Source organism: Poecilia reticulata, linkage group LG4 (genome assembly GCF_000633615.1).
Source record: "Poecilia reticulata strain Guanapo linkage group LG4, Guppy_female_1.0+MT, whole genome shotgun sequence".
Lineage (NCBI taxonomy): Eukaryota > Metazoa > Chordata > Actinopteri > Cyprinodontiformes > Poeciliidae > Poecilia > Poecilia reticulata.
In genome coordinates, this window is record NC_024334.1 from 21,689,491 (window position 1) to 21,704,415 (window position 14,925).

The 14,925-nt window shown below is 40.6% G+C and overlaps 1 protein-coding gene across 3 annotated transcripts in view; it reads right to left on the reverse strand.

Annotated features, from left to right (window-relative positions):
- The window catches only part of pip5k1ca (phosphatidylinositol-4-phosphate 5-kinase, type I, gamma a), a 49,301-nt gene that overhangs the window by 29,358 nt on the left and 5,018 nt on the right, over positions 1-14,925 (reverse strand). For all 3 annotated transcript variants that reach the window (XM_008407262.2, XM_008407260.2, XM_008407261.2), the window contains exon 2: positions 667-698. In XM_008407262.2, the coding sequence (XP_008405484.1) occupies positions 667-698 (32 nt within the window). The remainder of the gene's footprint in view (positions 1-666; positions 699-14,925) is intronic.

Sequence of the window (14,925 nt, forward strand, 5' to 3'; positions counted from 1 at the left end):
AGAATTGATCTGAATCTTTATAGCACAAGTAAGTCAGTTAGTTTACAGTGCGAGTCCAAATAAAGTCTTGAAGTTTTGGAGTGCAACTTGAAGTCAAGTCAAGTCTTATATTGTTATTGTTGTCCAGTCAAAGTCTTTGGAGTGTAAGTTTAAGTCAAAACTCAACTCTTTAACTGTAACCTGAGTCAAACTCTCTGCCTCATTTCCCATTTGTGGTTTAAGTATCATAAAAGACATTTTACCACTTTAATCAATCAGACCCAAACCCTGCGCTGCGTACAGTATTTATATAATTTAGAGGCTGAACTGGATGTCTCAAATGTTATCCAGGTAATGATATGTCTGGCGTTATTGCAGGAAATCCCAATTGAACTCGAGGATTTAGTTGGCATTTAAGGAGAATTAAACTCTCAGCAGAGTCCAGTAAGACGAATTGCGATGTTCTTTTAAGGTTTCGCCTTAACAGACTGCACATTGTGGGTAATGCCAGAGAAAAGAGACTTTACTCAGAGGAACACAAATTTGTGAATTTGACGTTGAAAATACCTAACATGTCTGATGTTAGTTGGCGCTGATCACTGTAGTAAAAAAAAAAAGATACTTATGATACAAATGGATCTAAAAAAAAAGGCTGATTGGATGTTACAGTGAAAGATTTCAGCTCACCTCTGTGATGAAGGCTTTCCTGGCAGCTGCATCTGCAGGACAGAAAAGGGAGAGAGATGGCTGCGTTAGTTGCTGTGTGATAAGGTGGTCAATCACGGTGCCCTGTAAGTGCTCTCTGTGACAAAGTCGGATCCCCAGGGGAGCAAGAGGCCGCCTGACATTATGTAACAACAGTGTCAAAGACAAAGCGAGGCCTCCCGGAGCAACTACAGCAAACAGAGACATCGGCTGCAAGGACGCGCAGTCCTTCCTTAAGCCTTGTGCATTCCGTGTGACCATGCATTTGTTTCTGCTCTGTTGAAAACAAACCACACATCATACAGAGTCATTTAAAACAACCTCCAACTTTCTGACACTTAATGATTACTGTGCGAACTACCCATTTGCCTGGAAGAAGCACAGGCGCCTTTATTTTCCAAGTTGGTTTGCAGATGTAAATGATATAATGCGCGTTGCAGTCGTGCGGTCTTAACATCTGCTGTGTTATGATCATCCTTACTTTAATAACAGGATGTAAGCTGTAGGGAAAGGCAATCAGAGCACTGTTTTCACCAGGAAGCCCTGAAATAGCTCTGTAATTATGGACACATAACACTCGGCATAATAACGGAGGAAAGGGCGAAGAAGATAGGAAAGAGAAAACGCAAAACGAGCAAATGGAAGAGTGGAAAGACAGCAGGAGAGGGGGATGAGAGAGGGGTTCAGACAATGACAGGATTAATCAGCCTGTTCTGTTTTCATTTTAAAAACATTTATGAAGGGACTGAGGCAACCGCAGGCTGGCAGCTAAGAGGAGCAATCTGGTGGTAGGAGAACTTAAAGCGTACTTTTCCAGCAACGTGACACTATGGACGACGCTGAAGCAGCGAGCGCTTTCGAACAGTTCCAAAGTTAAAATACTATTTAAAGAAACATTTTTTTTCCTTCCCTGGTTCAGCGGTAAATAACTTTTAGATCAAATTACATTGTTTAACTGCTCTTCTGGAGTCAAAACACTTCTTCAAACATGATATCTGAGCGAAGCCCGAAACATCTAACGCACCAAAAAAAAATACGCCTAAGAGGTGGAACATCCTCACAGCTTGATTCTGTTTCTGAATGAACTTATGGCCGGTCTCCTCCTCCTTCTGTCTGCGGGCCACTCGTGGACGTCCATGTGACAAAGCCAAGGCATTGTCACTTTGCCACCGCTCAGCTCTCCCCTCGCTCTGCCTCTCGCTTTTCCACATATTTGCGCAGAGGAGAGCAAACCGAAGCGTGCCAATGAAGCTCCAAGCCAACTAGAGCGCTGCAGGAATAAATGTAAAGGAAAGATCAAGAGAAGGAGAAAAAAAAATGTCAATGAAGGAATGCTTTCAACGCAGACAATTAAAGACACGCCTCTGCTACTTTTTACCACAGATTTGCGCCTGTGTGTACACGCATGTGATTGAGTTGTGTGATGTAGTTTCGTGTTCGAACAGAGCTCCTTTTTATTAACTAAAAATGTCCACGTCTCTGCTACTTTTAAGAAATCTAAAAGATTTCTAAAAGATTTCTGTTAAATGTTTGTCAGACAACAAAATCAAGCAAATTTTGATGACTTAAGGCCACTAGGCCACTCCTTTTTTCCTGTTTTCGAGCAGTGAAACCTGCTGGTCTGCTTCATATTATGGCCCAACTGTATAAACTACAAGTTAAGTTTGAGGTGAGAAACTTCTTCCCAGATGGACTCCAGCAGGATTTTCTGGTTGAGAGTAAGATTCACGATTTTACCAACTCTACCAATTCATTCAACTCCTAAACAAGCTTATCATACATCCATCACCATGGTTGACTGTGAGTATGATGCTGTCTTCTTGGAATGTGGTGTTAGTTTTTAATTGCAAGTATAATTTGTCTCTTATGCATGTATGTATTGTTTGTAGTGAACAAAGGATTTCATCTTGGCATTGACACCATCTTGCCGATAGTCCTACTTGTTGTTGACTCATGAACATTACTTTATTGAGGCAAGTGATGTTTGCTGGACGCTTCTTAAATGGTTCACCACATTTCTATGTTTTCTTGATTTCTGGATAATGGCTATGTCACTATGGTTCACTTGAGTCCCAAAGTTTTTGAAAATGCCTTGTAATTACTCCCAGACTTTGTGTTGTGTTGTATTTGAGATCTTTTAGTGTACTTCATGTTGTCAGACATGTTCTGTTTCAGTGATTTGTTTTTATTTTTACATGTCTGGCAGTTGTTTTTCTTTTTTAGGTCTGTGTAGTGAAAATGAAGGTGAAACTGTTGGACAGTTAATTCATGACTTCACAAGGGGGAGGAATTACTTTTTCAGCCACGGCCAAGTTGAGTTGGATAGCTGAAAACTGTTTTCTAGAGTCATTATTCAAGCTATCTTTGTCTGAAAGAAAATAATTTGATAGTGTGAAACATTTCAGCGTGACAAAATCTGCAACTTAATCTTGACATATCATGTCAAGATGATATGATATTTTTTTTAGGTATATAGTAATTTCAATTTAAACTATTAAGTTGATGTTAACAAAGTATGAGCCACTTTATTAGAGGAACACCAAACCAAATGTTGGTGCAAACCCCTCCCCCCCCCAAAAAAAAACGAACCCTGTGATATTCTGGAGCTATCAGAGGAAGTAATAACTGCAGCACAAAGAGACATTTACCAAATACATTACAGAAAGTCAGTGAAAAACTGAGAACCAATATGCTTTATGAGCAGGAGTAAAAAACATTTTATTATCATTTCTTCATTTCCTTTTAACAGGTTCCCTTGAGATTCAGTTACAGGAGTCCTTTGAAGGAGCACATAAGGGGAAATGAATCCTCCTATACCGTTATGCGGCGGCAGGCTGTTCGGGGAAGGGAACAACAAACAGGACCTTTTGAATGAATAGCTGCTTGCGCAGCGTGTTGCCTAGCTGACCTGCTATGCCTCGGTTTACGACTCATTCTCGCAGCCCTTGAGGGAGGAGTCCATTGCCAGCTGGTAATGGCAACGCATGGCAAAGTGAGACGCAGTGACCATTCTCACACACAAACCCTGCTAGGGACGCATGAAACTAATCATGTGTTGAACCTGTTTACAGTACACGGTTGGAAAAATGTGCCGATACACACATCACCTTCCATAAAAATGCCTGACAAACCACAGAGCTGCTATATTCGCTTCAGCTCATTGGTTTTACTTCTCATGCGAGCACTACATAACCCAAAAGCACCAAAACCATCCGAGCAAACACTTCATTAATCAAAAACACCTTTCAAACTCTACAAAAGGGAAACCCACGTAAAGCAGTTAAAATGTGTCAGTGTAATAGTATATTACCTGCTAGCTACAGACAGAGGACAGGCACACACATGTAGAATGAGTTCTTGTTTGAACTTGCTTTGTAATGTGCAGGGGGGCTGTGCAGGCCTCCGTACTCATGGATAACTGGGATCCAGCAAAGTCAAGCATGTCTTGTTGTTCCTTACATCTAATCTCCAAACATCGATGTGATCCGAAATACAAACATCTGAAAATCTCACACTATTCCCGATGTGCTGACATCGAGCTGTCAAGATAACCTGCAGTGCTGTCTGTGTCCTTGACAATTTACTCCTGCCTCACGCACATTTTCCCACTCACAAGCGCACCATTCCTCCCTCTTGTTACCATGGCGCCCTGAATTGAGGTCAACCAGCATTTTTATAACTAACGCACGTGTGCCCAGATTCAACAGACAGATGCTGTCTCCATGTCCTCACATGATGCTGAATAGGGCTTTAGCACGGCCACGGAGCGATATTTGGTACAGCTTACCCGTACACGTAGGTCCAGAGGGAGACTGTTGGCTCACGGTTCAAAATAAAGCCAAGAGTGAGAATAGAGGTGGATGAAAGACAGACAGATTAGATAAATAGAAAGCGCTGAGAGGCCTGCATCAGTGCAGTAAGAACCAGCAGTCACCAGTGGATTGAAATAAGAAATTGCCAAAACGTATTTTTCTCTTTCTGCATAATTTGCTTGCTAGCCTATGGCAAAACGTAGTGTTTATATTTATGCTCGCATGTGACACAGTATGCTAAATCATGAGGTCTAGACCTCTTTATCAGGGTTGGGAATTTTTCTGAAAAACATATTGAGAAAATATGTATATGGCATGTGGATTTATGTTGCAAGAAATCACTTTTTTTTTTTTTGGTCGCATGATTTCACAACATGCCAGTAAAATCCTACCAGGTGATGTTTCAAAGAATATTTTTGATTTGCCTCAGTTTAAGTTTAAAAATCTGAAGTTTCTTACCGTTTTCTTTTCTTGGAAAAACATTAAAATGGTTAAAAAAAATAAACATTGTTCACTTAAGCAGAATATTGCTTTGTTTTTGAGTATGTGTAAAATATATTTTTCACTGCCGTTGACTGAGATAGCCGGTTTATGAGAAGAGTAAACTTTGTTAAAGAGGTAGAAATCTGGGAGTACTTGTATCAAATATGATGAAATATGATGAAATATGTTCAAATTACTCCCAAAGTTTCCAGACTGAAATATTTTCATAATTCTTGAGTTTAACTTTTGTCAGTTTTCAACTTCTTTGTAATTCTTGCTTGAAATTGGTCATCTAATCTCTTTAAAGAAAAATAAAATGCCTCATTTTGTTTTTAGTTTGTGGCAAACAACTCGGTAGCTACGGTACAATGACGTGTTAGGGCCATTGTAGATAGGAAAATAAAGAGAAAGAGTCAATTTCTGCCAAAATAATCAGAAATTTTTAGATTAATTTTCTAGAAAAAAAACATGTAGATTTTTTAGAGTTTCACAAGTTGAAATTTTTTTTACTTTAGGAACTCAGAGATTGTCATGTTTGTTTCTAGAAAATTTCTGATCTCATTGTCAAAAATGTACCGTATTAGGGAGTCAAATTGCTGTCAAATTTGGTACTAAATGGAAAATTGTTAGGTTTTCAATGACTGAAATAATCACTAAAATAAATGTGATGATTATTTATTACAATTTTATGCATAGTACAAACAGGTCAATATTTATTTTCTACAGTACTGCAAAATGTATCCTTCTTGTTTATTGATTAAATATGTAAGCATCCTCGGATTCGTTTATGTTTCTACTACAGCTTTGTGAACCGCAGATCCAATCGATACTGGGACTCTCTGAATATGAACCGAGCTGTTTATGTATGCACCGTTATCTCAGCAGACGCCAAGCGATGGCCCTCCAGCTATTGATTGAGACTTCATTTTCTGACCATAACAAAGCAACAATTCATTACTGCGTAAACATATGCCCGACGTGATATCTAAAACGTGTTTTCTTAAGATAACAGAGGAGAAAAATGAATCCAGTGAACAGAAGGACAATAAAACAAGCAGCTCCTCTCGGCTGTGTTGCTGCTGCTTTAGCGTGATCAACATCAGGTTTCCAGAGGGCCTCGTTTGTTCCTCTCATGTCCCAGGATGCTAAAGAGATTCAGACAGACACAGCTACCTTCAGGAGCTCCCTTTTGTCAGATGATGTTAAGTTATCTTTCCCCTCGACTGAGGTCACTCTGCTCACAGCGGTTCTGTTCAGATAAGCAGAAGGCAAACTGATCCTGAATCAGTGTCACCAGGCTGCTCCACCCTTGATCCCTGGATCTCAGCTGCCAGCAGGGTGAGTACTTTTCCATGACCGCACCAGTTCAGACTGGGGAGGTTCTCATCGTCTCTCTCTCTCTTTCTGGCCTCGGCCCAGAAAGGGGAACGGTAAATGTCCAAAAGAACCACACTAAAGCTACAAGTCCTATTTTTCAACCATTTGATATAGTCATGTCATGACTATGTTTGTGTTTTGGTTGGTTTACACACAACGGTGCACGAAATCTGAATGACTCAAAAATGAAAGAGAAAACATCAGTTGTTTATAAAGGGAAACACCTATTGTTGCATATTTCTAAGTTGAGGTCTTTACAAAAATAAAGATGTCATAAGATGCCATATAAGTCTGGTTTAGAGAGCAGAGTTTCCTTTTAAGTAATTTGTAATCCAAAACTACATTTTTTCTTAATTCTTGGATAGGACCACACATTAAAAAGTTGGTAACTTCCTAATGACAAGCTTTACAAGCTCACTGCATTTACAACCCAGCAGCAGAATAATGTCCTTACGGTTGTTGCTTCTGTGAGAAACATGACCTAAGCATCTACTTTAGGCTTATTTTTTAAAACCCACATAATAACAGGTCTATAAGCAGTGTGCTACCAACACTAATCATCAACCAATCAGACGGCCTTTTCTTGATGAAAAAGCAGAGGCAGAAATGTCCAAACAATTTGCACCATGGCCCACAATCGGCAAACCAATATTAAAATGAAAGCAATAAAACTAAATACTTAATTTAAAAAAAAAAAAAAACATTTTCTTTCTTTGTACACAACATTTTTTAAAGAAGATATATTTTTTCTTTAGGAAATAAAAAAAAACCCAGTTACAATCAAGCTAGTTTGTGAAAGGAAATGAGAAAGACATTTTTCAAAATATAACCATGACCTTGAATTTTATCAGTTTTCTTCCGTTTAAATGTAAAGCCAAAAAAAATTGTATGTTGAAAAGTAGCTACAACTTCTTAATAATCAATTGATAACATCTTTATATGCACCACAGCAACCAGATCCTTCTTGATGACTTAGACTGAGTTGGTCGCTCTAAAAAAAGTACATATTCCCAATGTTTGCTTGATTTATTGAACAAACTAGTCCAAGCAGACGGTGAGAACACCCTGGTCCCTTATTAGCAGTGCATACTCTTCATTTTATACAACACAGAAAAAGGATAAGAGAAAGCAGACCGTTGGAAAGAAATCCTTTAGCTATGCCAACCCATCCATTAGAGTCAATAGAGAAAGAGGCGGAATTAATAATAATAATAATAAAAAACTTCCTGGCTATAAATGGCTTATAAACTGATTCCTTAGAGAGGCTCAGATTGGAGCTATGGTGACTGGTGCAAAGCAAACAGTAGATTGAGGAAAACAGAAATATAAGAGACTCTGAAAGCCCTGTTACAAATGTCCTAAGTCGGTTCAGGCTTTCTTCCCTTCATGGTGATTTTAGGGTTAATAGTCAGTGAATCAGCTTGTGTGTTGCTGTGGTCAAGACGGAAAAATCCCAATACATATTTGAGGAATAGCAATAAAATTCAGGACACAAATTCCTGCTTCTCATGGGAAAATGATGCATGGACCCATAAATAAAAGAAACTGGAAGCAAGTGCAGGGCAGTGCGCTCTTTTCATCCAGTACTGGGACGACTGCGACCCAAATTCAGTCATCAACACATTACCGACACGAAAATGTACACTTCTCTGCTGCTGACAAATCGAACATACGTTTTAAGAAAACAATAAATAAATAAATAAATAAAACGCTACAGCTGCTACTATTCTGTATTGCTCTTCACCAACTAATTTCACATTCAAATTGAGCGGAAAGTGGCTAAAATGACTACTTTGGTTGTTACTGACAGCAGCTAATGACTCTAGACGAAATGTCGCCGTGGTTGTGAAGGAACCCTGATGATTACGTATTAATTTCACACCGTGGAACAAACTAATGGACCAGGTGGGAATTGAAGTGTAATTTTTTTTTCTCCCCTCAGAGAGGCTTGAAAGCTCACTGGACTTTGAAATGGAAATGTAAGTTGAAGGAGACCAGAGAGAGATGCATATTAAACAGGAACCTGGCAGGTCGGACAGGGCTGATTATAGTGCCTCGCGAGTTTACACGTCCCTCTGACTTTTTCATATGGCGTCTTGTCAGATCCACGTTTCGTATTGCATAATATTCAGATTGTATACAATTGAACAACACAAATCAGTGCTTAATAGTGAAGTGGAGGGAAAATGACCCGTTGTTTCCAGAAGCTTTGGAAATAGCTAAGCAGCGAACAGCTCAAATCTGAAAAATACTTCTAAAAACGCAAAAACTTCCTGATTTAATAGTTCAAACAACCAGTGCAACTTACACAGAGTGGAAACCGGCTTAGCACTACTGCTAACAGAAGCTAACATCTACAGTCTTCCTCAACTTCTTTAAATAAATGCCCTCAAGTGGCATTGCGCCAAGGTCTTTCAGCTTCGCTATCTGCATTTTCTGTCAAATATCCACAATTGGGTGAATTTTCTGAAAATAATAGAGTTACATTTGGCAGAAAAATTTGACACAAGCTGCATTGGCAAATACTCAACCACGACAGGCGGGTGGTTCGCTGTAGTGCGTCAGTGTGCCACAGTTTTCAGGAGTTTTTAAGGATTCTCAATATGATTTACGCAAGCTGGACCGTTCTAATACATGAACGTTAGTGGGGAACCAGATGACAGCGATGCTTCGAAGCTTCGGTTCATCAGAATGAAGCATAATGTTAAATGGGGGAAGATTATGGAAAACTGACTTGTTTATTTTTGTTTTATATCACATAATAATGTCATTCAGTCATCTGGACTGTTACTTTGATTTATTCACACATGTTTGAGAAACCTTGAATATTTACACAAAGCTCCACCTTCATAAAAAGCAGAGCTCCACCCGACTAGCAGCAGCAACAGCTTGAACTTGTCATACAAACTATAACACTTTGTTTCCCCACATGGATAATAGCAAAAGGCAAACAGTACTTGTTCCAGGTTTCTTACTACCAGTCTTAATTAGTATCCGGCCTTTAAGCTGATTTTCTGATTATTGTAAATCTCTAGTTTAAGTTTAAGTTGTCTTTGTAGAGCTGCACATGTCCTGTGTTGTGTGGAGTAGTAAAGTAAATGGGTCTGAAAACAGCCTTCACTTTAAAAATGTTCTGGTTTTAAAACATTTTCCAAGTGTTCAAGCTATACAGATGTGTAGCTGTGTGTTTGTGAGAATGCGGTACCCTCCCATTAGTAGGTCGGATTGTAAAAATACAGCAACTAATGAAAATAGGTACTCAGGCTGATCTATTTTCAAAACATCCACTATAATTCGAATGCATCTGGAGTAATGGCTCACAGAGATCCCCTTAATGCATCTCGATAAACAGCCTGGTTTTCTGAGCAAAACTAAAAACAGTCAGCAGCAAAACGACTCACACACACTCGCATGTAAAGGCACACATAATTATGCAATTTCACTATGTTGTCCATTACTGAGGTTGTGGGTCAGAATTGAGCTTGATCCTCGCTGATCCTTAAAATACAGCTGTCAGCCAAGAGAAAGAGGCCCTTATTTGGACATATGAGAGGAGAGAGAGGGAGTAAGGGACTGATAATAGAAATAAAGAGCGGGTTGGTCGGTCTCAGCCCTTTGTTCGTGCTGAGAGCAGCACCTTGTCCAGCCGTGGTGACTCAGTAAGGTAATCTGCTCTAACTACAGAAGGAACAAAGCTGCACAACAATGCGGGTTCGCGTTGGCGCCGCGCGTCCCACGCAGGCAGAACCAGATCCACACTGATGGCCAATCGCAACCTGCTGTAACGATTAATCAGATTGTGATTGAAATAATTGTTGGCCAATAGTAGATAAATCGCTAACCAACTCAACTGCTGAAAGAACAACACGTTTTAGTTTAATAAGTAATTAATTAATAAGTAATTAAACTAAAACTTTTTCATTTAAGATAAAAAAAAACAACAACTCATCTGTAAATATGCTTTGTAAGTTATTGTGTTTTTAAGGGTCACAAGGGTCACACTCTGCATGCCAGTGATATGTTTGGGTGTGCTGGACGGACTCTCCCGGCTCTTGATATAAATTTTATTGACAAGATGCGAAAGCCAACGGAGAGCAGTGTGGATACGGTGATGAAGAAGAGGAGGAGAGCCACAGAGAGAGAGAACTGTGCCGTGATGATATGGCAATAGCATGTTTCCCCGTTATTGTGCAGCGCCGCACTGGCTGCCGAGCAAGACGCACTCCATGAATTTATCACTCCCCCACTTGAAAGAAAGCTGCCTCTATCTGCCTCCGTGCAGAGTGCGGCTGCAGTAAGTGTGGCTTAAGAGGGAAAATCCTTCCTGCAGCTGCTGGAGGTCAAGATGAATGTTCAGAGATAAGCCAAGAGCAGCAGCCCCAGACTTCTGTGAAAATACAAAATAACTGAGCCATTAACTCGGTTTACTGTTGCTTATTTAGCTGTAACTCTGCCCGCAAACAGAAACTGATGGTAGAAAAGCATTAATCATATACACTGAGGTAATTCAGTAGCAGGGAAAAGTACAATAAAGCGGCACAACAGCCTTATACCCGTAGAAGTGGTGGTAAGCTGAAAATATGATAGGAACATTTATGTGAATCTTTGAAATTGTTTCTGTGGTTGCTAATTCCTGGCCTTTCTGCCGATACAACCAAATAGCTAGCTGCTTTTGTTTGTTAAAAGACAGATGAAGCTTTAAAAAGCTTCAGACAGCAAGAAATGAACATATTAGCAAACTGTACAACAGATTTCTGACACAATTTATTTATCTTTTTGGCCAGAGAGTGTACAACTGATATTACACAGGTTGGATACTTTGGTGGAAAAACAATGCAGGATGCCATTCACATTAGATACAGATTTGGCAGTTTTTTTTTTTTTTCTGAAGTCTGACCTTTCAAATTCAGCATTTGGACAGGTTTGATTTTCTGCCTGAAGACCACAACGCACTAACTCAACTTTGCTTCAAGGTGCATTCACACCAGTCCTGTTTAGTCTGCTTCAATTGAGCTCTTGGTTGTTTGTCTGGAAAGTGTGATTCGTTTGGCGAGGCGTGAACTCCAGTCCGCATGAAAACCTCGGTCTCGGAATGCACACGTGAACGCCGAGCGGACCGGAGACCGAGGAAACGAACCATATCCCCACTAACAGCGTGAACGACTAGAACGATTTGTGTCGCTCTTCTCTCTCGATCCACATCACCGCCGCACGACGAAATACGAGGAGGCTAAACTTGCCAACTGGGCCCACACTGTTTAATGAATGAACATCTTCTGTCACTGCTCAGATCATATTAAACATACATGAGCCCCGCAGCATCTTTCTCTCTATGAGCCCTCAACACTGCCAGCAGACCTACAGTCCAAACAGGCAGACTTATTCGAAGGTTCCCGTGATCATCTGAGGGTTCGGTTTAGCCAACAGGCTGAGAAGTCAAAGATAATCCTTGTACGGGCAAGAGTTAAAAAGTTTAAAACAATTAAACCAGAAACTTTTTCAAATTTGCAAAGCTGGACCTAAATGAGATTTAAAACGTTCCCTTAAGGTTTAGAAATGCAGATCAAAAGGCGGAGTGGATGTATTTTAGAGAAAGAAAAACAGAAAAATATTGGAAGTAGAAAGCCTAGATAAATTACAATTGATCTTTCGTTGTTTGTGCTCGCTTTTCATCTTTGAAACTTTTTTCTTGCACACTTGTCTTTACAACTTTCCGATGGAAATGACTCCAACCGTCAAGAGTTACAACCCCAAAGACAAATGAAAAGGAAAAGTTGCACAAACGATGTACGCTCTTCAAAGACAAAGACTTACACTCTCTCGTAGCTCAAACCCATCTTTACTCAGCATCAAGTGGCTGAGACATGAGGTACGAACCACAGCTCAAAGTCCAACTAAGGGCTGAAAAACATGAGCATGACCAAGTGAGGTTGTGAGCGGGCAACGCGTACGTAATTACTTTGAATTTTCTGTGGGCTGTTCAGATAAAACAACGGTCTTTGTGTTCCTGTGTGAATGCTCTCGTGCTCCAGGTGCTTCTTATGAAATAATAATAGCCTGCACAGTGGGCAAGTAACTATCCTAATTGAAAACAGCAGGCCTTCACCGTCTTTCCCCTCGAGGGAAGTCGTGACAGCGCAGCCATCTATGAGTGAAACTGAGCCGGAGCCTCCACCAGTGGGAGGGATTTCAAAGATGCAAAGTCCCCTTAACAGACATCAATGCAGCTGGTTTTATTCACTTTTTATTCTTACTGATTTTGAATCCACTTTTTGCATCGGATCAATGTGCATCACAAGCTGAAAAAGGTCAAGTGTGGCTCCCACTGGCTCGCCTCTCTTTGGTTCCTGTCTGCAGCACACATCCCCCCAATTACAGGGGAAAAACAGAGCACACAAAATGTAAAGGAACCGCGTCATCGTCTACGTCAAATATTCTGACGTCACATGCCCTGGCATACGGCCAAAACTCCCAGTGCCTGCTCCTTGGAACGAGCCACTTGGATGCAAATTGATCCTGGTGAGTGTAGTCTCGGAGACGGCAAGGAGCGCGCACCAAGACCTTGCCGACGGAGGAAAGGGAAATAGGTGGGGAGAGCAGATGGATGCTGAATTCCACAGGAGGCATCTTTGTGCTTCTGTCAGCAGTTCTGACAGACCAAGGCTAAGGAGGCAAACAGGAAAAAAAAACATACAAGGGAGGTAGGGAGACTGGCAGTGAGAAGTAAGAGGCAGAGTTTAGGGAATCGCTCACCAAGGAGGAGGTGGACAAGATGCAGGGAGTAAAAGAGAGGAGAGTTTATAAGGCTGAAGGTGAGAGGAGGTGAAGCTGTCAGTGGGGGTGGTGAGATCAGAGGTGTTCATGCTGTCACGCTGGCAGAACACAAAAGGGACAAATTACAACCACCTGAGGAGCAGAAGCCTTTGAGGAGGTCTAAATACTCCGGCAGCTTTTTAAACAGCCAGCTGTGACTCTTACTCACAGTTGCATTCACACGTACAGAGCAAAGTCATAATTACACATGAGAAGGACCTGATGTTAACCAAATGCTGGTGTTGAGCGCCCGTCACGTGCTGCATGAACAGCAGCGGCTTTGATAATCCAGTAAAACGCAACAAGGACCTTGGCTATGAAAACTCCCGTTCCTTTCTGCTGAACTGACTTCAAAGCCCAACGTGTTTCATGACAGACGGAGGTTGGGAGCTCAAAGGAATAAAACAGAGTAACATTTCCGTACTTGCTCTCTCTCTTTCTCTGCACCTGAATGAGCTGCAGACGTACCTACAACAGACGCATTGTGGAAAATGTAGTTTTCTCTTAAATACCTTTTTAAAGTGATGCATTCACTGCTTGAATTTTGTGGGTTCTGGTTGGTGGGGGACGAGTCAGGCCGTCAGCCTCCTATGCAATTTCGCTCCCTTCAGTGATTTCTCCCATTGAGTTGGATTTCTCCGGTAAAATTTCAACCGGGCCAATCAGCGAACAGAAGGAGAAGCTGCGAACGGTGACGTTGATATTTCTGCGCTGGCTCCGTCAAAATTGTAGTCTGCCTCTAGTCTGGCAACAGCAGCGGATGAAGTGAATGAAGTCGTTAAATTTAACAGCTATCTCGTTCATTTCTCTCTTTGGAGTGAGAGATGGGTGTTAAGGATTAGCGTTGAACTGCCCCATTACGTACGTCACGTCCAAACGTTAGTGATTGGTGGAAATTCAAGACTTCAACAGAATCCAGGCCTCCAGTAAGCGTATCTCAGTAGCCGAGGATCCAGACCTTTTGTACGAAGTGAAGCGTAGAACAAGGGGCTGGTTTCTACCAGGCTATACAGGGACTATCAAGCTGTCTGCTTCCTGTCAAGAGTCGCTGCCTCACCACATTTCTGCAAGTTTAACTCAAAAAGCCATAGTAATCCTTTGGTCCGAAGTATTGTGATGAGCTGTAATTTTAAACAACATCGCACACATAAACCTGTTTGTAAGTGCAGCTTAACACATTGTAGGGAAACTTGTCTTTCACTTTCAAAAAAAAAAATACCGCGCTAATAGCCTTTTTGGGGATTACTACAAGGATATTGGACAACATTTTGATGAATTAAAAATGTCTACTGTGTTTACGAGGTTGACAGGGTCAGAGGTTACGTTAAAAACAATATGCTCAGATGTTCCAAAAAGGTACTGGATAGACCTTTCGGACAAAGTCAAAGTCTATCCAGTGACTTCGTTACTCTTATAGTTGAGATATAAGACTAAAGATTTTAGTATAATAAAATAGTATTTTCTTCAGCAGAGGTGAATAGAATTTGCAAACTCTATGTCTTTATTTAAATGATGTAGCAACTTTCACATCTCTTTACAACAAAACATCAAACTATTTTTGTGTTAAAATATTGAAAAGAAAAATTAATTTTTAGTTTACTGTGGCACAGTTAAAAAAATTATGTGTATATTTTTACATGAGTCCTTTAGACTTGATGTTTTTGGCACATAAAGGTTCAGACTCTACTAATGTTCAGAATCATATACCATATTTTCCGCACTATAAGGCGCACCTAAAAACCTTCAATTTCCTCAA